At 48.4% G+C, this 26,222-nt stretch overlaps 1 protein-coding gene across 4 annotated transcripts in view; it reads right to left on the reverse strand.

Moving 5' to 3' along the window:
• CD2H10orf143 (chromosome D2 C10orf143 homolog) overlaps nt 1-26,222 on the reverse strand; it is a 70,098-nt gene that overhangs the window by 15,431 nt on the left and 28,445 nt on the right. Inside the window, exons 2-4 of one of the 4 annotated variants that reach the window (XM_047825232.1) lie at nt 19,654-19,782; nt 19,485-19,547; nt 4,423-4,970 (exon numbers count right to left, since the gene is read on the reverse strand). In XM_047825232.1, the coding sequence (XP_047681188.1) occupies nt 4,941-4,970; nt 19,485-19,547; nt 19,654-19,782 (222 nt within the window). In that variant the 3' untranslated portion in view covers nt 4,423-4,940. Of the gene's footprint in view, nt 1-4,422; nt 4,971-18,024; nt 18,196-18,369; nt 19,085-19,484; nt 19,548-19,653; nt 19,783-26,222 lie in introns of those variants that run through there. The other 3 variants (XM_047825230.1, XM_047825231.1, XM_047825229.1) reach the window with 3 other exon arrangements.

The following is a 26,222-nucleotide window of genomic DNA, read 5'->3' on the forward strand; positions in this document are numbered from 1 at the left end:
TGTTATGTCTCAGTAACAAAAGTCACACACACACACACACACACACACACACACACACACACACACACAGATGCACCCCCCCCTCCACCCAGGCACACGATGCCACAGCCAGCAGATGAGAAAGATCAAAGAACAAGAGAAAGCACACAAGCAACCCCACACATAGTAGAAATGGAATTTATAGTCAGTGGAGGCAAATGTGGTTAGAATAAATGGTTAATGTCGGGGAAGAAATCAAGGTAGACAAATCACCCTTTGCGCAACCCCCCCCCCCCAAATTTTTAGCTACAGCAAAGTTTTAAATGTTACAATGACAGGAGAGTCACGCAAAGCTGTAGACGCATGATTTGCGTATCAATTCAGATAATGTACAGAATTTGGGAGAAATGAAGGCCTCACTTGAATGACTCTCAGGCTAGAAACCAGAGAAAAAGAGGCTGACAGATACGACCATTAAGTCTTCCATGTAGCAAATGGTACCATAAGCATCAGTGAAAAGAAACTGAAAAATTATAAAGTGGGAAAAGTACTTGTAATGTATGAGAGAAAAACAGACCTACTAGCCTTAGTATATGAAGAATTCTTACAAATAAATAAGACACGGGTCCCAGTAGAAATATGGGCAAAGATGGAAAGTTCACAAAGTAAGTGGCACATGGCCACTAAATGGAAAGCAGGACAAAGACCAGAAAGGCAAGGATCAAAAAAGAAATTCTGGGGGGGTGCCTGAGTGGCTCAGTCGGTTAAGCGTCTGACTTTGGCTCAGGTCATGATCTTGCAGTTTGTGGGTTTGAGCCCTGAGTCGGGCTCTGTGCTGACAGCTCAGAGCCTGGATTAAGCTTCAGATTCTGTGTCTCCTTCTCTCTCTCTCGCTCTCTATCCCTCCCCCACTCATATCTGATCAAGCCTGGGGATCATCTACCAACTTGCAGGAGATACAGAGGTCAGAGGAGCAAGTAAAAACATGACTCACAATTAGCAAAATCTCAACACAAGCTCTACAAACAAACCAGCTTCTTGAAAATACAGTCCAAGGGGGAACAAAGGAAGGGAGACCCTCGATCAGAAAAAACAGAACTCATCAACCGGCCGGACATGTGGACCTTATTTGGATCCCAACTCAGACAACCCGTAAAAAAACAGACAAAATAGAAACAAACGTTTATGAAATTGATAAAGCATGCAGAAATGTAACCAGACACTAGAGATTTCATAATCTGTTTGAGGAGGAACCATCATAGTGTGGCTCTGCTTTTTAAACATCTCTGGGAAGGCTGTACGGAAACTATTACAGGTGAATGGATACCTGGGACCTGCTTCCAGTCAGTGCGTGGGGAAGGGGCAGGCAGGCAGAGCAGGCTGGGGGCTGACCTCTGCTGGGCATGGAGGGTTGAGGATGTCCCTTGTACTGTTTCTTCTGCCAACTTCTGGGTGTGTGCATAATGTCCCGAGTTCAAAAACAGAGTAGGCTCTGCCCAGTATCGGTCAAAGAGAAGGAAGTAGGCTCTTGGGACCAACCTGCTAGAGGGCAGAAAACCAGAATGTACCCTCTGACTCACCGATTCAACTTATAGAATGTTCTCTTACAAACATAAATGGGAAACCTTATAAAAATGTGCGAGAATGGTTATCCGGCAATTTTTGTAATAGCAAGTAGATAAATGAGTAAATGAATAAATGAATGAACTTACACAGGCAGTACAGAGGGACCGGACAAAGGCACTGTGGCATTATCCACCCAATGGGACATTGTGCAGACATTTAAGGACATGACCCAGGACACACTGACTGACGTGAAAAGACGGACGTGACGTTAACATCAAAGGACGCGTCTGTGGGAGTGTATGCTTATGGAGCAAAGGTTTTACAAGGATAGACATAGAAATGCTAACATCAGTCATGGTATGGGAATGATGGGATTCTGGGAGACTTTTATATTTGTATTTCATTTTATCTCTAACATTAGTTTTCTTCTGTAGTAAGTATGGAATTGATGTATAATTTTAAATGTTTTAGAAAGAAATTTAGAATTAAACCATATTTTAAAAGGAGGCAAGACATTTCAAATGATGCTACTCTCTTTGTTAACCATTTCCCTTGCTTTTGAATTTTCTGAAAGTTGTATAATCTGTTGGTTTAGAAGCCACTATAAACTTATTTTGTGAGACGGTAAGAGGTATTTTTGTCCCCACACAAAATAGGAACAATGACAGTGATTAAGGGATACACTGACAATGTATCTAATGGGAATGCACACACATACAGGCCCAGCCTGCTTCCTCGGGATGTAAGGGAACCTCCGCCCGCCCCCACCGCCACCCCGACAGGAAAACAAAGACGAAGCAGTCTACAGGGATAGCCACGTTTCACGCTCGTCACGGGGTGTCAAAACCAGCTTTAGTGGGATCTGTGCGGGTTTTGCCTATTAGCTAATGTGCTTCAGTACCTGCGGTGCTGACCTGACGGGGGGGCAGCCAGCGGGGGCTGGCCAGGGGGGGGTGACCAGGCAGGGAGCCACCAGCGGGGGCTGGCCAGGCCGCCAGAGGAGGCTGGCGGGAGGGTGGAGTGGGGGGGTGGCCGCGGTGGGGTGCAGGCGGCACCGGGAGCTCTTCCAGCAGGCCAAGCGGCCGTGCCCCGGGCCCGTCAAGCCGCACATCCTGGCCCAGACTTCATTTTGCAAACATTAAAAAGACCTCCCCACACAAACAACCTGTCCCAACAAAACGGGCACATCGTGCCCGAGCTGTCCCGACGACGGCCTGTGCCTTCCGGGATGGAGTACCCTGTTACCTTCACGAGGACGTGTTCCTGCAGGGACGGGGACGCGGCCCCCACGCAGCACACGGTTAGCCGTGAAAGGAAGCCCGCGTCCGGCAGGCCGACAGCGGCCACCTGGGTGAGTGGTTTCTGGGCTCCTGTCTTCGCTGCCCACCTTGTACGACGAACACGCATTACTTCTGTAGTCATGCAGCGGCCAATAAGAAGCAAAGCCTTCCTTGGACACTTCGCAAGCTGCAGGGCCCCAAACGAGGGGACCGGGCAGGGGCAGGGGCCCGCTCAGAGCCGAGGGGGAGGCCAGAGGCCAGGTTGGAGTGCGGTGGCCGGTCGGGGGAGGCTGGGCTAGGGCGGGTCCGGGGATGGGGACCAAGATGGCTCTGGAAGCCTGGGACCCCACAGCGTTCTACTCTGGGACGTGAATGGGGAGGATGCACTGAAACCACCCCTCCCAAGCGCCCTGCCGACAGGCTTTTCCGCGGTGAGCACTCCCTCCGCCGTCTCAGATCTACAGGGACTCGTGACAAAACTGCGGGTCGGCATCACCCCGGCCTCTGTCATTCGCACTGCCACTCTGCGCTCTCGTGCCCTTCTGCTTTTCCAGAGGAGAGGGCCTCTCTGGGGTTGGAGGGCTGTGCAGTGGGGCACAAGGAAGGACACCGTGAGGTCACCACGGCCGTCTGTGCACGCCCGTGCTTCATGTTCCCGCCACCCCCACAGAGGGACGGGGAGGACGAGGCTCCAGGACGCTGCTGACTGGCTCATGAGGCCAGACGCCATGGGGGACGGGGAACCTGCACCAAGTGTGTCTGGCTCTGAACACAGCTGCTTTCCACCAGGCAGGAGGATGCCCGGGGCTTAGCGTCCACAGAAAAAGCTTTCGGTTCACGTCGAGCTGGGGTGATGCGTGGGCGACGGGTAATTACCAAAACAACGAGTAACTAAGTGGCCACCTCCTGTCCCCGTGAATCTGGGGGAAGGTCAAGCTCACCCACCAGAAAGGTGAACCAAAGAACTCCAGAACTCCCACTGTTTCCCTGGGAGCTCAGATGCGTCTCACTCTGAAGAGAGGAGTGCGAGAAAGGTCCTCAGAAGCACATGTTCTAAGGCCACAAATCTCAGCCTCACGGCTCTCAGCCCTGGCTGTCTGGTGAGGACTGCGGTCTCGTCTCAGGCCAGGTATGTGCCCTGACCCAGGGCTGAATGACTGGTGACCTCCAAGCCGCCGGGGGCAGAACAGTCCGATCTCTTCCCCGTGACACAGCGGTGCGCCTGAGATTCTGGGTAAGCCATGTCACCACGGGTACTGGCCTCGTCTCCTCCCAACGCCCAGTCTTCTGCCCTTCTGTGCAACACCAAGTCCCTCCACGACCACACACGGGACTGCGGACCGGCTCTTTCGAATGTCAGTGCTGGGGCGGGCACCGGCACAGAACACAGCCGGGGGGTGACCGATGAAAACGGAGGGTGCGGGGATGCCGTCCCGCTCGGGCTTTGGGAGCGCAAAGAGGCAGAGTCGTCCTATAACCCAGTAGTTTCGAGAGGACCTTGCCTACTAAGTACGAGGACGTGTCAGGAAGCCCTCAGACCCAGGGAAAATGACGCCAGTCTGCACACCCCGATGATGCATTGAAAACCTGAGAGAAATAAGAAATTTCACTTTAATATAAAGGAAGCCCTGTGCCTCACAACTTCGGTTGGGGAATTACATGGAACAGATTGGATACCAGCATTTAGTAAAATCCAGGTTAAGATTATAGAGTGTTTTAAGTATAAAAATAAGTCTTTTAGTTAAAAAAGAGCACAAGCAGCCCTGGACACACCCACAAAACAACTGGAAAGCCTGACAGAAGAGCCTGGACGAAGCTCCATGAGCCACTGGGCCCTCAAACCTCATAGGGAATCTGACACTGGATCTTTTTTTAACTTTGACATGATGCAAATGATGCATCTGAAAGGAGGCTGTGGCAGGTAACAACGGTCGGAAGGCTCCTCTGAGGGGACGGGGTCCTCCTGGCTCTGGCGTGGTGGACACAGGGGTCACCCGAGCGAGAGGACAACGGGCTGCAGCGTGAACAGGTGGGCGCCCACGTCCGTCCAGGACACGACACTCGCTGGCACGTGGATGGCTGGAACCCAGACCGGAGCCTTCCCGCTTGCACCTTCTAATAGTTCTCCGTGTGGCTAAGATGTCCCTACGATGACACAAAAGTACACCGTGGGAAGTAATTTGCTGCGGTTGTCTGTCCACTGACACAAAGCACTGCGTTTAGAACGACAGGGCGCACACTTGTACGAATGTTTTATTTCTGAGGTGAATCTACATTTACAGAGTATCCAGAACATATAATAAAACATATTTAGAGCACTTCCTACGGTGCCTGTTACATAGAATGTTCTCAAATAAACATTTTTCTTCTTTCCTACATGCTATGAAGGAAAACAAAGAGACTGAAAATATAACTTATATATTCATAAAATAGAATTATTTTTTTATGTTTATTTATTTGAGAGAGAGCAATAGAGTGCGAGCAGGGGAGGGGCAGAGAGAGAGGGAGACAGAGGATTCACGGCAGGCTCCACACTGTCAGCAGCACAGAGCCCGACGCGGGGCTCGAGCTCCTATACTGTGAGATCATGACCTGAGCCGAAGTCAAGAGTTGGACGCTCAACTGACTGAGCCAACCAGGCATCCCGTGAAATAGAATTTTTTCAAACGACGTTGACTAAATACTGAATAGGAACCCAACACAGAGAAGCTGTAGTGGTTCCTGTCAGGGGAAGTAACCTCAGTTGGTAACAGTCCAGGGCTTCTGCCCATCCCACCTGAGGCCTCCTCGCCTTTGCCCGCAGAGATAACTGGGAAGGACCAGATGGCTAGGGGCAGACAGGTGGCCCGACACTGTGCCACCGTGAAGTGAGAGGTCTTGTCCAGAGTCTAGAAACCCTCGTCCCAGTTGGTCACCATCCCAGCAGAGAGCAGTGTGGATCCATGGCCCAATGACAGCAGCTGGCAGGGGAGCCCTGCTCTCCAAGACCACATCACGATGCCAGTGGCTCCCTGGGCTTGTGGAGGCCAGGAAGGGTGGGCTGGGCCGGGCAGTGGAGGGGACAAAGCGGTCTGGTCCACGATGGTGTCCATCTCCTCGAAGGTAGGTATTGCCCTGAGCCACAGGGACCCAACACGAAAGACCTGGGACTGGCACACGGCAGGGGAAGCGGCGCCCAGGCTTGTGAGCATGTTTCACAAGGATGGATCATCCCGGCAGATTGGAACAAGATGCTCTGGAGATCTCAGATTCTACCCAAGGAGCAGTCAGCAAAGGCTTTACACAGGACAGGTATTTTAGTGGACCAAGAAGGCAAAACACAATCTTACAAGGTGAGAGGGCTCACCGGCAATGAGAACAGATCAGAATGTTCCAGAACCAGGAGTGCCTGGGTGGCACAGTTGGTTAAGCATCTGACTTCAGCTCAGATCATGATCTTGCAGTCCATGAGTTCAAGCCCTTGTCAGGCTCTGTGCTGACAGCTCAGAACCTGGAGCCTGCTTCGGATTCTGTGTCTCCCTCTTTCTCTGCCCCTCCCCCATTCGTTCTCTCTCTCTCTCTCTCTCTCTCTCTCTCTCTCTCTCTCAAAACTAAACATTAAAAAAAAAATTAAAAATAAAAAAAAATAAAAAAGAATGTCCCAGAACCAGGGAAGTCATCTGTGATGACTGAAGCCAGGGTTCACAGCACACACAGGCAGGGACAGGGGATCTATCTGGAATGCCATGCTGTGCCCAGATTGTGAAATTTTTTTTTTTTAATTTTTTTCCAACATTTATTTATTTTTGGGACAGAGAGAGACAGAGCATGAATGGGGGAGGGGCAGAGAGAGAGGGAGACACAGAATCGGAAACAGGCTCCAGGCTCTGAGCCATCAGCCCAGAGCCTGACGCGGGGCTCGAACTCACGGACCGCGAGATTGTGACCTGGCTGAAGTCGGACGCCTAACCGACTGTGCCACCCAGGCACCCCAGATTGTGAAATTTATAGGTGTTGAATTTATTCAACAGGCCTCTGTTTCCCAAAATAGCCTCTGCACTGCATGTGTAACAAGCATCCCTTTATAAAAGGACATTTAAACAAGAGTCTTTACTGTGGTTCTTGGGCTCTTTAATCACCTACTACCCATCAACTCTCCAAAAGGTGGGGAAAGGACATAGCACTTCCCCAACTTCTCTGGCCAGGAAGCTCTTGTCCTGAGCCCCTCAGCAGCAGGAGCCTGGGCGAGGAAGCACTGCCCCAGGCACAGGAAGTGGCAGAGATGGGGTCACACAGAGCTTGGGAAGCTCACTCTGAGATGCTCTGGGAGAGGGAGTGCAGTGGACAGGGCCAGGAGGCAAGACTCCAGGCAAGATGGGGCCTCTCTTGAGGGAGGGACATTCCAGGGGGAGGGGACTAGATCAGGCTCTTTAATTCATCATCTTCATCATCATCATCATCATCATATCATCATTACTGCTGCCAATAGCACCACCACCATGTAGCCCAAATACCAAATTTTTTTTAAAAAAATGTTTTGCTGAGAGGTCTCCCTCCAGCCCCCAGCTGCCCCCTTTCCACTGGATGGGGTTATCTGAAGATGTGTTGGAGGCAGAATGGACAAGACTCGGGACAATGAGACAGACGGAGCCATGTCAATATGAAGGCCGAGTCCAGAATCTTAAAAATTTTTTTAACGTTTATTTATTTTTGAGACAGAGACAGAGCATGAATGGGGGAGGGGCAGAGAGAGAGGGAGACACAGAATCGGAAGCACGCTCCAGGCTCTGAGCCATCAGCCCAGAGCCCAACGCGGGGCTTGAACTCACGGACTGCGACATCGTGACCTGAGCTGAAGTCGGATGCCCAACCCAACTGAGCCACCCAGGCACCCAACCGAGTCCAGAATCTTAAACACAGAAACTGCTCCTTTAAGCCTTTCGCCAATGCTCAGAGTTCCTGCCTCGTTCCATTCCCTCTCCTCAATTCGTTCCACTTGGTCAATGTCCCTCTTGGAGCATAGAGCCACAAGTACACCCAAAAAGGAGCCTGTCCTATCACCAATCTAGAAGCAAGGTCCTAGTCCTCTGACTCTGCAACACCCTGTGGCTGACAGGGGAGATCTGGGCGCTGAGTCTCCAACATGACAGGCAGGAAGAGGGTGTTGTGCCTTACCTGTGAGTCTCATGCTGACTGACCACACCTTATGGCCTGACTGGGCTTAAAAAGTAATCTTATAAGAAACGGGGAATATACCATTTTTGATAAAATACAACTCCAATGTATTTCCACCAAGAGAGAGATGTTTTAGAAGAGAGCTTTTATTCGTTTCTAATATTGGGAGGGCCTCAGACCCAAAGACGTCCAGACTTGAACACAGCAGAATAACACTGTCAAAACTCAAATCCTCCTGAAGGCAGAGAGGGAGAGGGACCCTCCAGAAAGTTAACAGCTGACTTCTCATCAGAAATACAGAAGTCAGAAGGCAGTGACAGTGTGTATTCAAAGTGCTAAAAGACCGTCAATCAAGAATTCTATATCCAGCCAAACTATCCTCCAGAAATGAATGGGCTAGGTAAATATCTCTGGATAAACAGAGAAAGTCTGTTGCAGCTAGACCTACCCTACAAGAAATACTGAAGGGCATCCTTCAGGTTGAATTTAAAGGATATTGGACAGTAAGTCAAATCCAGACTTTAGGAAGCCTAAATCGTTTCTTAAAGCGCTAACTTGCCTTTAAATGCACTTCACCGTCTCCTCAGAGTGGAACAGATTTTATTCTTTAGGAAGTTCTTGTTCTGTCCTTCTAATCATCCAAGGGCTTGCTGCTTCTCACATCCAGAAGAAATAATACGAGTGTGATTTGTTTCCTAATTATTACTGCTAAGAGTGTCTCTCTCTCCCCCTCCATCCAAGCTCCCTTAACAGTGTACCCACCACCTTGGGCCTCATGTTCCAGAGGAACCCCCCCAGCCCATCCTGGCTGTACCTCTCCATGGGGTAAGGAATCCACGGGGCCAACGGGATGTTCCCACCCCTGCTCTGCTTCCGGAGCCTATTTCCTGGGCCTGGGTCTGCCTTTTCTGCAGGTACATTCTGCTGAGGACAGACCACAGCACTATCACACTACAGCACCCTTGTTTGCTGGAGAGGGGTACGGTGAGGTGGGAGGGGAGGAGGGTGGAACCTGGACGTGCCCTTCCAGTGTGCACCAGGCCCTGTGTCGTGCAGGACAGAGCCTGCACTGAGCAGCAGGGAGGGGCACACCCAGGAGTGAGCTCTCCCTCATCCCACCAGGTCCCAGCACGAACTGCTGAGAAATTCAGGAATGCTGTATTTGAACTTTCCACCTCCTTACGAAGTTAAAGTGCCAGTATGAGTCTGAGTCGTTGAGGACAGCGGGGCCCACGTGAAGTCAAAGGAGCCCCGATTCCTGAAATCACGTTCTGCCTCTGCTCCAGCTTTTCCAGAGCTCTCAGGCACTGGAACGCGCCCCGGCCTACCCAGTGAAGACCCTTGCAGGGGGCGGGAGTGGGCAATAGGAACAGAGCTCAGCACTCAGCAGTACTCAGTAGTACTCAGCATTACTCAGCAACAGCTTCTAATGATCAACTCAGAACAGTAATGAGCAAACGGTTTATAATCCTCCCCACCGATTGTCTGTGACAGGATCAAGTTTGGGAAGCAGGGCACTTAGACCAGGGGGAAAGGACACGTGGGCAGAACTGAAGTCGGGGTGGCGTCCCACAACCTCCTCCCCCTTCCGAGGCTGAGTCAGGTGCTCCTGCTGGGGAAAAGAAGATGGAGACTGAACAGGCAGAGGCTGCTCCACCTGCCCGAGCAAGGAGACTCGCGGTGCTCACGTCCATGGGGAACGGGGCTGAGGGGAACACAGAGGAACGTTGCTGAGCTCGAGACAGACCGTATTTTACAAATAGGGAATATGGAGGGGGGCGCCTGGGTGGCTTGGGTGGCTAGGTGTCCGACTTCAGCTCAGGTCATGATCTCACTGTTTCTGAGTTCAAGCCCCTGTCGGGCTCTGGGCTGACAGCTCGGAGCCTGGAGCTGCTTTTGATTCTGTGTCTCCCTCTCTCTCCGCCCCTCCTCCGCTCACACTCTGTCTCTCTCGCTCTCAAAAATAATAAAATAAACATTAAAAAAAATAGGGAATGTGGAGGAAGGTACATTCTAGGAAAAGCCTTGAGTTTAAAGCTAAAAACAAAACTGTACACACAGCTTTCGTGGACTTCAAAAGCAGGCACCAAGGACAGACTCTCCAAAATCGGGCTATCATCATAAAATTGTTTTCTCTCAAGCTCACGGGCATGGGCTCTAGGGAAGGGGCATCTGGCACCTCGAGGGGATGCCGCGATCTCAAGCGGGCTGCCTTGTGAGGAGTCTGAGGACTTTAAAGAATCCACTTACCCGCTGCTGCTGCTGTTGCTGTCTTTTAAAATTTTTGTTTCCATTTCACCTTTTGATCCCTTTCACCCATTTCTCCAACTCCCTACCCCAGGCATCCACCAGCCTGTTCTCAGTATGTATTAGCCGCTTTTGTTTTTAAATAAAAGATCCGACGCGGTAGTGGGACTGCACGGTATGTCTCTTTCTGACTTACCCCACTCAGCGTAACACCCCCGAGGTTTATCCACGTTGTTGCACATGGCAGAAGTTCATTCTTTTTTTATGGCTGGGTAACATTCCGTGGAGTGTGTCCATAGTTTCTCTATCCATTCATCTATCCTGTTTGAGTGTTCATCTTCTATCCAACAAGTGCGATGAATATCAGTTTTAGCACTTTATCTGTGACTTCTCTTGGATCTCCTATGTGGGTAATTGTATCATCTGAAATAAAAACTTATCTTTTCCTTTCCAATTGTTACACCATTGCTTCTTTTCTCCCATCTCACGGTGTCCAAAATGGAAGCATTACCCCTCCCTGGGGAGTCAGGGAGCGAGCGACAGCAGCAAACTTGTGTTTCCCTCTTCATCAACGGAAATGCTTCCACCCAGTGTGACGAACCCTAAACCTTCCCAGGATAAACACTTCTAGTTCTGGTTTGCTGAGTTCTTCCCATCAGTGGGATCTGGAGCCTGCATTTATTTAGATTTGGATGATCGTTGGTTTCTCGCCTCTGATCAATGCAGGTTTTCTAATGTTAACTCACGCTTCTGTTACTTCAAGTAGGACTTTTTTAACCTAAGAAGCCATCTGCGATGGTAGCTTTTTGCTAACTTTCCCAATTTGTTTCACTGTTACTGGTCTGTTTACATTGTCTCTTCTGCCATCCCCGCTGCGCTGGCCATCCTAGCCTCGTGCTTAGTACAGCCAGCCCACATGTCCACAAAGGACCTGTCCTCTGAGCGTGTCAAAGACACTATTCCAAAGTCTCCCGGTGTCTGTTTTCACCAACCAGAGGTCTGTGGCCAAAGCATGACCCCTCCCTGCCTCCTAAGCAGCTCCATGAGAGATGTGCTGACAGGTCATGCACAAGGCCTACCCACCATGATTTCAGGAACACAAGAAAGGTATAGACACAAACAGACCCGCCCTCACGAAGCACCACGTGGCTTGGGAGACAGGGCATGACAGACACAACCTGAACACCCTGTACATCCTGAGCCCTCACTCCCTAAGGAGAAACGAACTCGTCATCCTGACCCTGAAGTTTCTCATTCTCAGGAATGTCTTCTTTCAGTTAATATCAGTGTTTTACAAGTTTAAAATTGTATCTAAATGGCATCATTCTATACACATCCTTCTGTAGTTTCCTTAAGTTCATCCATTTTTACTGTGATACTTTGTCAAATTCATATACCCAAACTCACCTACCCACTGTCCCACAGGAGAGTCGGGTTTCTGGCTGTTTGCTCGGCAAACAATGCAACTACAATTACCTTGTGTGCATTCCTCCCAGGGAAGAATCTTCTGGGTCACAGGGAATGCCCACCACCCTCCCTAGCAGGGATCTGCTCTCCCTTTCACTGTGTCAACGTGCACAGCCTCGAATGAGGTGGGCAGAGCCTTTCATCCCACACCCCGCCCTCACTTCTGTCGTCGGCTTCTAATGAGTGACTCGGAACAACTTTCCTGATCAGTCTCCTACCGATCATCTCGACAGGGATCCAGTTTGGGAAACCTTGCCATCTAAGCCAGGGGAAAGGGTAAGGAGGTAGGACCGAAGTCAGGTGAGGAGGACTAGCGGAATGGACGTCCCATTCCCTTCACACTTCTGAGGTTTGCTATTATCGTTGTTATTATCTGCCAATTTGATGCTTAAATTTGATACCCTTAATTACTAGCAAGGCTTAACATCTGTTTATGTTTACTGGCTAATTGGGTTTCCTCTTCTCTCAATTGCCAATTCATACACTTTGTCCATTTATCTGCGACTTTCTGGTATGTCACAAATGTCTTCCCTGCTTTATGGGATCTTCTTCAACAGTGTGGAGGGATTTTGGCACGCGATGTAGCTTATGTTCATAGACAAATATACCAATCCTTCCCCTGTGAGTTTGTTAGATTGTACAATTCTGTGTGGACATTTAGGGTCTTTAACCTTCCCCCCACCTCCCAGGATTGATTTCTGTGAGGCAGAGATCTGCTCTTACCTTTCCTCATGTAGATGGCCACGTATGTTAGCACAGTTGAGAGACCTTGTCCTTCCCGCCTGACTTGCCGTTGAGTCTCTACACTGTTGGCAGTTGCCGTATATGCAAGTTTAACGCTCTCCCTTTTATCTCACTGGTCTATTTCTCTATCCCTGGGCCAGCACCGTCTTAACCCTTATCACTCTGTAATGGATCTTGACATCTGACAGGTGACCTTTGTCACCTTGTTCTTTTGCTTCAAGACTGTCTGGCTACACATGTCTTTCCTTTAATTCTGGAAAATTCTCAGCTACTATCTTTCCAAAAGCCATGAATCTTTTCAAGTCGGGTCATTATTTTTTCCTCCTCTTCTCTAAACTCCTTCCTTCTGGATTTCCTGATGGGGTTTCCATTCTTTCCTCAGACTCTGCATCACACCTTCTATACTTTCTGTCTCTTTATAAGCTCGTGAGGTGCTTTGGATGACTTCTCCAGACAAAGCTAGTTCACGGATTCTGTCTTTCACTACATCTAACTTCAGTGGCCAAGTCACTCACTTTTAGGTTAGTTCTTTCAACCTTCCAATTCTCGTTTCACACTATACTCATCTTTGATTATGGCTCTATTTCCTCTTTAATCATTTTTAAATCTAAAACAATCAGTCTTGGGGTGCCTGGGTGGCGCAGTCGGTTAAGCGGCCGACTTCAGCCAGGTCACGATCTCGCGGTCCGTGAGTTCGAGCCCTGCATCAGGCTCTGGGCGGATGGCTCAGAGCCTGGAGCCTGTTTCCGATTCTGTGTCTCCCTCTCTCTCTGCCCCTCCCCCGTTCATGCTCTGTCTCTCTCTGTCCCCCCAAAAATAAATAAACGTTAAAAAAAAATTTAAAACAATCAGTCTTACGGCAAATTTCAAGTTCTTTTCTATTTCAGAGTCTTGGGGGTTTGTATTCTCGTTATAATTCCTGATGTGTCCCCAACACCCCCCTCACCCCAGCCATAGATCTATGGGTGTCATTTGTATTGTTCTGACAATTGTTCAGGCATCCTCAGTGCAGACTGTCTGACCTCTGCAGCCTGTGTGCTCTGGATGGTGGAGGTGTGCCCGCAGGACGATTCTGCATTTGCCACTATCCAGGGCCTTAATGGATTTCGAGAGTCTGTATTTCTATGTTCATGCTTTGCTTTTGGTTCTTGTACCACTCAGAAAGAGAACCAGCCTGGGGCCCAGACACCCGTGTATGGCCTGGTGTTTTAATTTCTAGTCCCCTTAAGGGACAAGTAGATCTTCCAGGCTCGGAACTTTAGGCAAGGGTCCAGGTTCTAGCTCCCACACCTCCACTGGCCAAAGTCACATCTATCTGCCTCTGGACATCAGAATTCTAGTCCCCCAGCCTCCCCACCCCCTGGTCCCCCCGGCCTACTCTAGGACCAAACTCAACAAAGGTGGGGACTTAGTAACTGCCACCAGGGATGTGTCTGTATCTATTGTTCTGCTTTTGTTTTCTCTCTCTTCACTTACTACACATTAACTATGCATTTCATGCTTTTATCTGTACCAGAAGGTGGATACATTTGCATCAGCGCACCTAACGTGCCCCTAGCAAGTCTAAATTACATCTTTCTTAAAGTGTTTTCAATCCATTCACCATCTCCTCACAGTTTAACTTATTTTATTTGCAAGAAAGAAATGTTTGTTTGGTTTTTCTAGTTATCTGAAGTCTGATCTCAATAACATAGTTAAAAAAAACAAAACAATTTTCCTGGTTGCTGTATTCTAGAGAAAACATTTACTGTCAGAAGCTAAATCTGAAGATTTGGTAAGAAGTCTATCCAAACTCATCTGTTCTGGGATTCACAGTCGGCTGTACTGACACAGCCAAACTCTCTTCTCAGCCAGCGTGTTCATCCAGTTTGAATAATTCAGCGCCGTGTCTGAGCCCAGACGCTCTCCTGGCATCTGGGAGTGATGTCCACAAGGACACCTCTCTCTCTCTCACTCACTCACTCACTCACTCACTGCAGCACCTCTCAGCAGGTGAGAGCTGATCTCTGCGGCCATGTGCGGGGTTGGGGGGCTGGTGAGGCTGGCACGCGGGCTGTAAACACACACAAAGACCAGCCGAGAGGAGCGGGCGGAGGGGCGGGCTGCGGTGACCGCTGGAGCCCGCCTGCCCGCCCACCATGGTGGACCCCGTTCTCCTCAAGCATGAATGCACGAGGTTCAACAAACTCTGGCATCCTTGGCCAAGCTGGGGAAATGCACAAGCACGATTTGATTCTCATGGGATAATCGATGAAATTTCCCTTGAACCCACCTGATTGTGTTTTCCTCTCTCAGGACATAAGAATGAAGGACTGACCAGAAGCAGCTAGTGCTGAGATGGGGCACAAAGAGCAAACAGCTGCTCATCGACCTTCCTTCGGCGGCGTCAGAACACCACGTTTTCATCCCGGCCTCGTCCCCGCTAGACGCCTGGACCGCTAAGCCTGGCCACACCCATCCTCCTGCTGCGACGCAGGCCAGGAGAAAGGCAGGCTCTCTGCACCCCGGGCCCTGGGTTGGTTCCTGTCTCAGCCCAGTATTTAGAGATGCCACAGATGTAGGAAGCACTTACCAATCAGACAGGTGGGTAAATAACACAAAACAAACATTTTAAAGGTCACGCATTTGGAGATAAAAAGTACAAAGAAAACAAGAATATCCATTCAGAATCAGAGTAACCATACTTGGGCTGCTGCAGCCGGGAGGCTGGACCACAGGCTGGACCACACACCCCACTCCCCGCCCGCCTCTCCTTCTCCCGCCCCTCCCCTGCACTGTCAGTCAAGGGACTTCAGTGTCAGCCTGGGAACAGCACAGAGGCTTATTAGGTCTACTCCCCTTAGTACCTGCCCTCATCACTAATGAACAGGCTGTTACCTAAAATCAACTTGTTGGGGTGTGTGTGTTGGGGGGGGGGATCCATAAAACCAAAACATTGTGGTTTGCACATCAGCTTTTATGTGGCAATTCAGCACCAGTTTAGGTAATAAAACCCAGCTCACCCCAGATAACAGAACAAACACCACCAGTGATGAGCAATATTAAAGGGCCTGACTCTTTCGATCTAATGCCGGGCTCACCACATCGCCCAGGCAGCTCCGGGCTGGGGCAGGCTCTGCCCGTGCTACAAAACGCCACGCTTGCTGAACCACACCCTGAGGCCTGAGGGTGGGCAACAGAGACCCAGAGGCCCGTGTTTAAAACTGCAATCTTTTTTTTTTTTTTTTTGTCGTCCAAGAGGACTGGTCTACTCTTCAGGCAATTAAATAGGATACAGTTCAGAAACAAATGCAGGTATTTCACGCAGGGAATTTAATATGGCTTCAACCGCTCACGGAAGAGCAGAGAGGCCCTGCAGGGGAGGTCAAGGCAAGCCCACGCCCCCACGCAGACAGCCGCAGGCCCCGGCACGGAACAGAAGCGGAAGCAAAATGACCACAGAGCCCAGAAGCCCGTGCCACCTGGCAGGAGCTGGGGGCAAGCGGGCTAACTCTGCAGGAGCTGGCATCTTAGAGGGAGGGGCTGAGAGGCTGCCTTGGGGGTGAGGTGGGGGGAGAGAGGCGCCCTGGCTCCCACCCCACCCTCCCTCACACTCCAGGCTCCAGGGTCAGAAACCAGAAGCCAAGGAGTCTGGAAGCACAGTCTCCACGACACAGAGCAGAGCAAAGGTGGGGCACAGAGCTGAGAAAAACCGGGCAGGCGACCATCATGCAAACCCAATACAATCTGAAGGTGGCCCTGCCCCTGCAGGGCTCGTGCACTGGGGAGCTAGGGTGACAGGGACCAGATGCCACCTGGGAAACTGGTGCCAGGACACAGCGCCCCAACGAACGAGGGAGATCTGCTTCTCCCACAATGTCCTGCCTTACGGTGCCCCCACCCCCACACCACGTACCTTCACTTGACTGCCCTACAGACCTTGCACGGCCCTGTTGGGTTTCATCGAAAGGATTAGAATTTGCAAACGATGGCACGGTTTCCACGGTCCGCTCGGCCACCGTGGGCCCTGCACCCAGCGGGCGAAGCTCACCCGAGAAAGGAGGCGTCGTGGCCAGGCTGTGGCCCAGTCCTGGAACCGCCCACGAAGGAGAGGTCATCAGCGATGGTGGCCACTGGCACTGCCTCCAGGTTCGCAGCCCTGGACGGGGCTGCGGAGCGGGGGCACCCCGGACTGGGGAAGGGTGGGCTCCCCAAAGGACGGAACGCCACGTCCCACCACAAGGACAGGGGCCACTTTCACTGCAGCCGTCGGTCACCCGAGCAGGACGAAGCAGGGCTAAGAGAAGGTGCCTCCAAGGAACAGCACGCACGACAGCAGAGACCCCGCGGCAAGGCCCAAATGGCGGTCGCTGCAAGGGGAGCCAGAACAGACCGCACAGGGAGGAGACCACGCGCCAGCCTGGGCGACAAGGCGGGTGGAGAAGGGCAACCGAGAAGTCCCCGCATACGCGAGAAGCCAAGACCCTGCATTCATGAGAAACGATTCGTGCTAAAAACGAAGAGCTCAGGAGAACAATGACAGCAGAAACTCAGGCTCCGAGCTGCGACGGCTGCCTGAGGACTCAGGGCAGGACCGGCCGATCAGGTGAGGTCCCGCCAAGTCAGAACCACACCAGAAAACGAGGCACAAAGGAGGTTATGGGGGGAGGCGGGGAGCACCAAAGAAGGGGAGTTTCCCTTTAGGGCCCCACAGACTCCCCGGTGCACCCTGCGCTTCTCTGTGACCCAAGGTCACCACCCTGGCTCCACTACGGGAACAGTGGTGCAGAAGGGGCACACTTGTGTGCATGGGCACACGTCTGTGGATGGAGTCGTGTGTCTAATGAAGTCTTCTGCAAGTCGGACTTGCTGTCTGTTGGTGATTTCCTGGTAAGCGCTGCTCCCTGGGATCTCACATTTCTAAAAATACTGTTTGCTTTTTATTTAACACTGAACCTTTTGATGTTCCAGAATACAAAAATAGCGTCTTATTATTTTAAAAGCTTAGGAGAGAAACTAGCCGTATTATTAGAAAAAGAAGATATACGCAGCTATAGTCTGTTCAAATATCAAGAGGTGTGACTTTTCAAATTCACATTTCAATCTTTATTTACATAAGACTTTTAGAAACAGTGGGTGTAAATATTAAATCACCCAAGCCTGGGTAAAGTTTTATTGAGAATGACTACTGATAAAGGGAAACTGATTTTTTAAAGTCGGTTTCTGAAATGTAGATGAAAAGAGTATCGAGCACTAACGAAAAAATGATGTATTTACATATCAATATAGGTTCTCTGCTCACAGATTCATTTCCTATGAAACATAACAGAGGCAAGCCTGGGGAGTTACAAAGGAAGGAAAAATCCTAATCAAATAGATACTGTTGTTCAAACAGAATATTAGCTAAAATGATCCAATCAGCTGTTTGAGCCAAATTTTTTTTCTTTAAGCCATTCATGCCAGAAGACAACCTCTTAGAGCGCTAAGAATCCATACTACGTTCCAAGTATTTGCTCAACAGAGGGGGGGATTTGAGAGATACATTCCATGGAAATGGGACGAGGACAAGGAAGGTCACCATCTAGTCACCAGCACTGACACAACTTACTCACAACGGGGCCGTGTCTCTCCAGGTAAACATCACGTATTTGTATCCAGCGCAGGTGCAGCTGTTGTACGAACCAACCTAAAGTACAGTAAGTTCCGACCGCTGGATCTCTGACTCCGCCCTTGTTCAAGGACTACACCAGGGAATGAAGCACAACGCGCAGGAATTCTCCTGACGGAAAGACCACAAAAAGTCGAAAAGCAGGGCGCCTGGATGGCTCAGGCGGTTGAGCGTCCAACTTCGGCTCAGGTCACGAACTCACAGTCGTGAGTTCGAGCCCCCCCCCCCCCCCGCCCCCGCCCCAGTGGGCTCTATGCTGACAGCTCAGAGCCTAGAGCCTGCTTAGGATTCTGTGTCTCCCTCTCTCTCTCTGCCCCTCCCCTGCTCATGCTTTCTTTCTCTCAAAAATAAACATTAAAAAAAAAAAATCGAAAAGCACACCTTTACAAAGCAAGTCAAACACTAAGCTTGGTTTCTATTTCTCCAATGACTTCAGGTGACCAGAGGTTCACACGGGCGATAGCCGACACTTAGGTCTTCACTAAAAACAAAACCATTGCTTCTCACTGTAAAATACAGTAGCCTGCAATATATCCACTGAAAATCTTATAATTTATTGACTCAATCTTTTGCATATCAGAAACAGAGCAATACATTTCTCTAAAAATCTGTAGGGGGAAATCTAAGAAATACTCACATACACACAGATACACACACACACACACACACACACACACACACACTCTCTCTCTCTCTCTCTCTCTTTCTCTCTCTCCTGGTTTCTATGTGTCAATTAAACGTAATTCCATTTTATTGTGATATTACAATTCTAAATTTAAAATTAAAAAAACCCCAAGAATTACAGAGGTTATCAAAAGACATATTAACTTGTTCTTAGAGTAAGTCCAAAATGAATAACAAAGGTATGACGCTAGTGTCCAACCTTACGATATCCTGCCCGATACAGGAGATGGGGAATGTGACTCTGGCTATGTTAGGCCTCCTTTACTTTGATTTAATGGTGGGAATACTGCATTTCTCCCTCCGAAATCTGTGGTTTCTGTAAAGTTTACGGAAACACGAAAGAAAGCTTAAGCAGGGAAAAGAGAAAACAATGTCCATCCCTATTCGGATAATTAAATGAGGTCAGGGCTTTCCTCCAAGACGTCCTCAAATGATCTCTATTAAATGTATCCAGTGGCCTGTTCCCTTCCCTGAACTCTGTGTTAAGAAAAAATTTTAAGTGTATTTTCGTTTCTGTTTCCAAGCTGAAGCTGGAAACAAATCAGTTTGCACCCCAGCAGAATGCCAAGGAAAGCTTAAATCAATCTGCACCTTTTTATTTACATCCCTCATTCCTTAGAAATGTAAATGCCGTTTTTATTAACTTTGTTTTATGGATCTAATATTTAAGAACAAGTCTGTCTTTTATGTCACAGCGAGAAGGTTAATGCACTTACAGATTCCCCCGCAATACATCTCGGGCAAGGCTGGGCCGAGTTCCTTCCACCGTTGTGAGGAATCTATTTAACAAATCACAGCCGCAGATGTATCAGAACAGTGATTATTTACACTTTTTATTAAAATATTTAAATGGGTCACAGCTGGATTGGTGGGAATGGAACCTACCCCCGCGCGTGGCCACCGCTGGCCGCTGTCAGGGAGCTCCTCGCCGCTCCAGGACATGGGGGCGCTCACCTTCACCGGGGGGCAGCCTCGCTCCTGCCCAGCCACCTCGAGTCTCCTGCACACCCGCTTCTGAAATACACCAAATGTCACTTCAGAGAGCCTCCTAGAGCACACGACGCTAACTGGATTTGCTTTCGGAAAATGTCAGCTGCAAATACAGACCCTGCGGAGCCCGGCAAGTTTACAGGGCGTTCGGGGGGTGACTTTAAACGTCGTCTTTCAGGAACCCATTCCATCAGTTACATTTAACCTCATTACTTGTAGCACTGTTTGGTGTTTACTTAGCTTTATAGATTTAAAGGAGACATCTGCAACAATTTTGGGCGAAACTCTTATAATAAACTATTGTGACTGGTTTACTGATATTGAAAATATACAAAACCTATCAATTTTGTTCCAGAAACTAGTTACGTGCTTCAACACATTTTGCCTGGTTTCGAGTTACAAACTTTCTTCATACGAGATGAATAATTCACAGGTGAGTAATTCTTTATGGTCTTGCTGACACTGAGGAGCAAATTAATCGTACTTATTTTCAAGTTGCACACGTGCTCTGTAACTGATAAGCTTTGGGAAAGTCAGCACTTGGCTTCTGCTTCCCCAGGAACTGAAGAAGGCCAACAGCGAAAGCAATCCTCCGACACTAAAGGAAAAACGCATTCACTCTCAAGATCCCAAGACTGAGCCTTCTGAAGGGCCACCCTGTTTTCAGTGATGCCCAGCTGACAAGCGACAGGACCTCTGCGTGTGGCGGTGAAGCCCGACCTCGGCCCGGGGCCGGCATCCGGCCCCGCTGCTGGACCAGCTCCCACCCGCTCAGCGGCCCCGCGCTCACGCTGCGGCCCCCTCGGCCGCCTGGCCTCTGGCAAACCATCACCAAGGTTCGTACCACGTTTGTATCGTCTGTGCTAATACCTGTCTGTACTTTCTAATTTGACTTTATTTTTTTACTCAGTGGATTTACTCAGGATAGAAACCTTCTATCATGGATTTAGAGTGCTAGTTTTACTGACCTCTAACATGCCTTACAGGCTAAATGGAAATTGGAGATTAAACTGGAAAATGTTGAACTCCAAGTCCCTTAACCCACTGAGAAGACTTTCTCGGGGTAAGTGCTCGACCTCCAGGTGGCCAAAGACAAGGCTGGCTACGAGCCATGACTTCCCTACGGCTCCCCTAACCAAACTACGAGTCTACACAAGACCACACTGTGGGACAATGTGAAGACAGAGAACGTGAACGACGGAAAACAGGGTGAGAGACAGAAAAGCCAGCAGGTGCCAGTGCGGGGCGCCTCGTGCTCCCAGCTCACACATGCACCTGCCGACGTGAGCTCTGGTGAGCAAGGGCACAAGGAAGAAGCATAGGACACAGAACAGCACCAGCAAAGGGGTGAGAAAGTCCAGTACAAACACAAAAGAGCTACAAAGTGCCTGAGCAGAGAGCCTGGGTCAGGGAAGGGGCTGAAGGTGCACACATGTGGCAGAAGGGGACAGACACCATTTACAGGGGCATCGGCAAAACTCCGAGCCTCTGGGGAAGAAAACAGGAAAAAGGCAGGGAGAACCACCCTTTGGCAACTGAGTGTAAAGCTAAAAAGAAAGAGGGAGAGTGTAGGGTCTTATGAGCAAAAAGGAAACACGAGATTCAACCTGCCCATCCTCAACAAAACCAACCAGCCAGCCAACAGCGGCCATGGCACCTGCACTTGGGCGAAATTAACCGCAGAGGCTGCCGTCAGACTAGAAATCTTTTAAAAACACTCAATACCGTAAAGAGTTACTCCTGAAAACCACCATGAGTCAAAAGAAAATTGGAATTTACACCCTAAAATCATAAACGTATTCAAACATTTGAGGACAGGAAAGACTACCCTGAATCAGAAATATAAAATTAAAAACAGAAAAGGACCAAAACAGGGAGAAAGTGACATGAGCAGATGCATCAGATAATGGAAGGAAAACAAAATTATCTCAGAAATGAAGAATGGGGGCGCCTGGGTGGCTCAGTAGGTTTAAGCGTCCAACTCCTGATCTCAGCTCAAATCATGATCTCACGGTTCGTGGGACCGAGCCCCATGTGAGGCTCTGCGCTGAAGCATGGACCCTGCTTGGGATTCTGTCTCTCCCTCTCTCTCTGCCCCACCCCTGCTCTCTTTCTCTTTCTCTCACTCTCAAAACAAATATCAAAAAATTAAAAACAAAGAAAGAAATGAGGAATAAACTACAGAGCATCCAAGGAGAATAACTCCAAATGAAAAGTAACAAAGGCACCGAGGAAAGACAGGACACGAGGAGGACAGACGTGGCAGGGAGAAAACACGAAGCAGTGGCACCCGTGAGTCGGGCTTCCCGAAAGAGGAAAACAAAACAGAACCGCAAAGCCAGGATTTAACATGTAAGAACATTTCCAGCACAGAAAAAGGCCTGAATCTGCAAACGGAAGTTCTCACAGGGTATCTGGGAAAAATGACCCAGGATAATCAACTCTGAGACGTGTCCTAATGAAGCTATGGGGTCTCAAAGGTAAGGACAAAGTCCTCAAGGCCCACGGGCCCAGATTAATGAAGACGCAAAGGAAGTGGGCTGGCACGGGCCTTACCAGGGACGTGGACGACAGTACCCCCAATCGGCCCTTCTGAAGGTCAGCTTTATCTGATCTAGTGATGACTGGGGGCTCCAGCAAAGGATTTATGAGGCACATTCAAAAGTACGTGAGTGCGTATTTTGGACCAAAATAAAGGTGTAGTTAAGCTGAAAGGCAGATGTACAAAAATGACAGAGCAGAAATAATTCAACTGAAAAATGTGAGGTGAAGGAAGAGGTAAAGGGCAAACACTCTGATTAACGGACAGGTCAGTGCTGTGTAAGCAACAGGTGTATTAAAGAATACGAGAAAGAAACAGGAAAGTGAGACGATAAAGAGTTTAATCACACAGGCTACTAAGGACATAAAAATAGGTTCAAATACCCCCCTATGAAAAGAAAACAGGTTTTAACTGGGCTCACAGAACAAGCCCCACCTGCATGCTGCGTACAAGACACACACCTAAAATAAAGTGATTCAGAAAAGCGAAAAATTAAGAGGATGGACAAAGGTAAATAAGACAAAAAGAAAGAAGGAGACCGAGTAGGATTCAAGTCCCAAGGCATTAAACACAGGAGGCCGTACTTAATGTTAAACGCCACAGTCTGCAACAAAGACACAATGCTCATGAAATCTGTGCACCAAATAATACAACCACCACTTCTACGAAGCAGATACAACAGGATATGCAAGGAGACGCAGGTAGGAACGTACTCATAGTGGGAGATTCAGTACACCATCTCCGTACAAGACAGAGCAAGTGCACAAGAGTAAGTAAGGAGACAGATCTCAGCAACACCATCAACCAAGGCAGATCTTGTGGATATGCAGTGAACCGCACACCCTGATAACCGAGAATATACATCTTCTCAAAAAACTATAGCACATTCACCACAAGTGATGGTGTATTTAGGTCACAAAGAAAACATCAACAATTTCCATAATGTAGAAACACTGCAGACAATACCTTCTGATCACAATGCAATGTAAGTATACATCATTAACAACAACAACAGAACAGAAAGGCACTTCCACTTGGATATTTAAAAATCCTATTATTGACTCTTAGGTGAAACTAAAAGAATAGAATTTTGAAAAAGTAATTACACAGCAAACACTACGTATCTGAACCTAGGGAATGCATTTAAAGCAGTAGTCAGAGAAAAATTCATTATATGAATATTTTTATCAATAAAAGTGAAAAAACAAAATTAATAAACCAACAAATCTCAGCTCATAAAAACTATAAAAATAACAACAGAGTAACCCAAAAGAAAATGCACGGAGAGAAACAATGGAGGGAAAAACTGATCAATGAGGTGGAGTTTTCCATTAAAACACTAGAGCTAAACAATAACTCTGAGTCTTGTGTGCGTGTGTGTGTGTGTGTGTGTGTGTGTGTGTGTGTGGCGGGGGGGTGGTAAGTGACAAAACAGACAATCCTCCGGCTAAGTTGCTCAAGAAAAAAGGGGAGAAAGCACAAATACAGAGAATAAGAAATGACACAGGGAAAGTGACGAGGAAACAAGAAATTTTAAAAATCCCAAGAGACGGCTTTGCAGACAGACGTCTGTGCAGACAGACGTCTGTGCAGACAGACGTGAAAACGTAGCTGAGAAGGACAAGTTCCTAAGGACACTCGGATGACCAAGGCTGGCCCCACTGCAGCCGGAACGCGGGACAGATGACCGCAGGGAAGAAAAAGAGCCGCTTCCTGGGCAGGCAGGCACCCCACAAGAAGCAGCGGACAGACAGCTTCAGGGGTTCGAGCAGACTTTCATCGCCGGACGGTTCCAACGCTCCATGTAAACTGCCCAGAGCACTGACAAGGTCGGAAAAAGCTCCCAAGTTCTTTAGTGAAGCAAGTGTCACACTGACACACCAGGTAAAGAGCAATAAAGACAGACAATCACAGGCCAGGACCCCTCAGGAATATCAATGCAGAAATACTAAATAAAACATTAACAAACAGAATCTAACACCAGACCACACACTGTGACCAAGTAGGATTTTTTTCCAGAAATGAAAGTTGGGCTCAATATTAAGAAATCCAGTAGCATTCACTGTACTAATAAACCTAAGGAAAAAACATATGGTTATCTATAGAGATGCTAAAAAAAACCCTTTGCCAAAATTTAAAACCCATCTATAAAAATCACAGAAAATAGAAATTGAGTTATATATATATATATATATATATGTTTTTTAATCACTTATTTGTGAGAGAGAGAGAGAGAGACAGAATCTAAAGCAGGCTCCAGGCTCCGAGCTGTCAGCACAGAGCCCAACGCGGGGCTCGAACTCACAAACCGTGAGATCATGACCTGAGAGTTATATTCTTCACATGATAAATATACATACACTATTCCTAATGCCAGTATCTTACTTAATGGGAAAAGGCTGGTGGCATTTCCACTAAAATGGAGGCAAGGATGCCCGATCTCCATTTGTGCTCACCAGTGCCCTACCCTAGAGGTATTATGTTACCCTGTACAGTTACAAAAGATACACCAAGCAGAGGCATAAGAATGGGTAAGGAAATAAAACGATCTCTATTTGCAGACGATAGCATAATGTATATCTGGAACCCCCCAGAGAATCAATGATAAAACTAACCCAAGCAATAAAACCATCCCTTGAATATTAGGATACAAAGTTAACTTACAAAAACTGCCTTCAAATATAATAAAGTATTAGAGAAAAGTCCATTCTAAGTAATTACAACAAAGAGGGTCAAACGTTTCGGAGTAAGTTTAATAAGAATTGTACAGAGCCTATGCAAGGAAAACTCAAAACATTCTTGAAAGACACAAAAGTAGATATGAACAAATGAAAAGGCATCTTCTATTCTAGGTTAGGATGACTTAACATTTGAAAGATGACAGTTAATTGATAAATGCAATGTAATGCCAGTAAAAACACCAACAGATTATTGTATGGACTTACACAGTTGATACCAAAGGTCACATGGAAAAACAAACATGCAAGAATAGGCAGGAAAACCCTGAGGAACATACCAGACTCTATGGATTGGACTTAAAGCGGTAATCAGAGAAACATTCATTACATTAATATTTCTATCAATAAAAATGAAAAAATAAAATTAAACCACTGGATAGTAAACCGTACCATGAAGACTCTATAATTAAACTGGGTTGTACTGATGATAGACAAATAGGCAAATGGGACTGAATAAAAAGTCCAGAAATAAGGGGCCCCTGGGTGGCTCAGTTGGTTAAGCTCCACCTTCGGCTCAGGTCACGATCTCGCGGCTCATGGGTTCAAGCCCTGCGTTGGACTCTGTGCTGACAGCTCAGATCCTGGAGCCTGCTTTGGATTCTGTGTCTCCCTCTCGCTCTGCCCTTCCCCCACGGATACCACTTGGCATCTGTCAGACTGGCAGAACTTCCAAGTGTGACCCAGACTCTGCCAGAAGGTTGTGGGAAACAGGCACCTATCTCCTCCGCTGCAAATTCTGCAGGAAACTTGGTGATACGGAAGGAGAGCTACAAACAGACTTTCTAACCCAGAAATTACACCTGTAGGAATCTACCCACCAGGGACAGCTACAACAATGTGAAAAAAAGGCTGCACACGGTTACTCACCATAGCACTGGTTGAACCGCAAGCTACTGGAAACCGCTAACTAAGCACAGAGCTAACTAAGCAGGAGAGCTGCTGGGGGAGCAGGGCGTGCCCAAGCAGGGCAGCTCTTAGGCAACCGTAAAAACCAGGGCAAGACCTCTGTGCCCTGGCTTGCAGCGATTTCCTGGATATACTGTGAAGTGACAAAGTGCAAAAGAAGTTCTGCAATATGCTACCCTTGGGGTGCCTGGTGGCTCAGTCAGTTAAGCGTCCAACTTTGGCTCAGGTCATGATCTTGCAGTCTGTGGGTTCAAGCCTCACATCGGGCTCTGCGCTGA

This window comes from Prionailurus viverrinus, chromosome D2 (genome assembly GCF_022837055.1).
Source record: "Prionailurus viverrinus isolate Anna chromosome D2, UM_Priviv_1.0, whole genome shotgun sequence".
Lineage (NCBI taxonomy): Eukaryota > Metazoa > Chordata > Mammalia > Carnivora > Felidae > Prionailurus > Prionailurus viverrinus.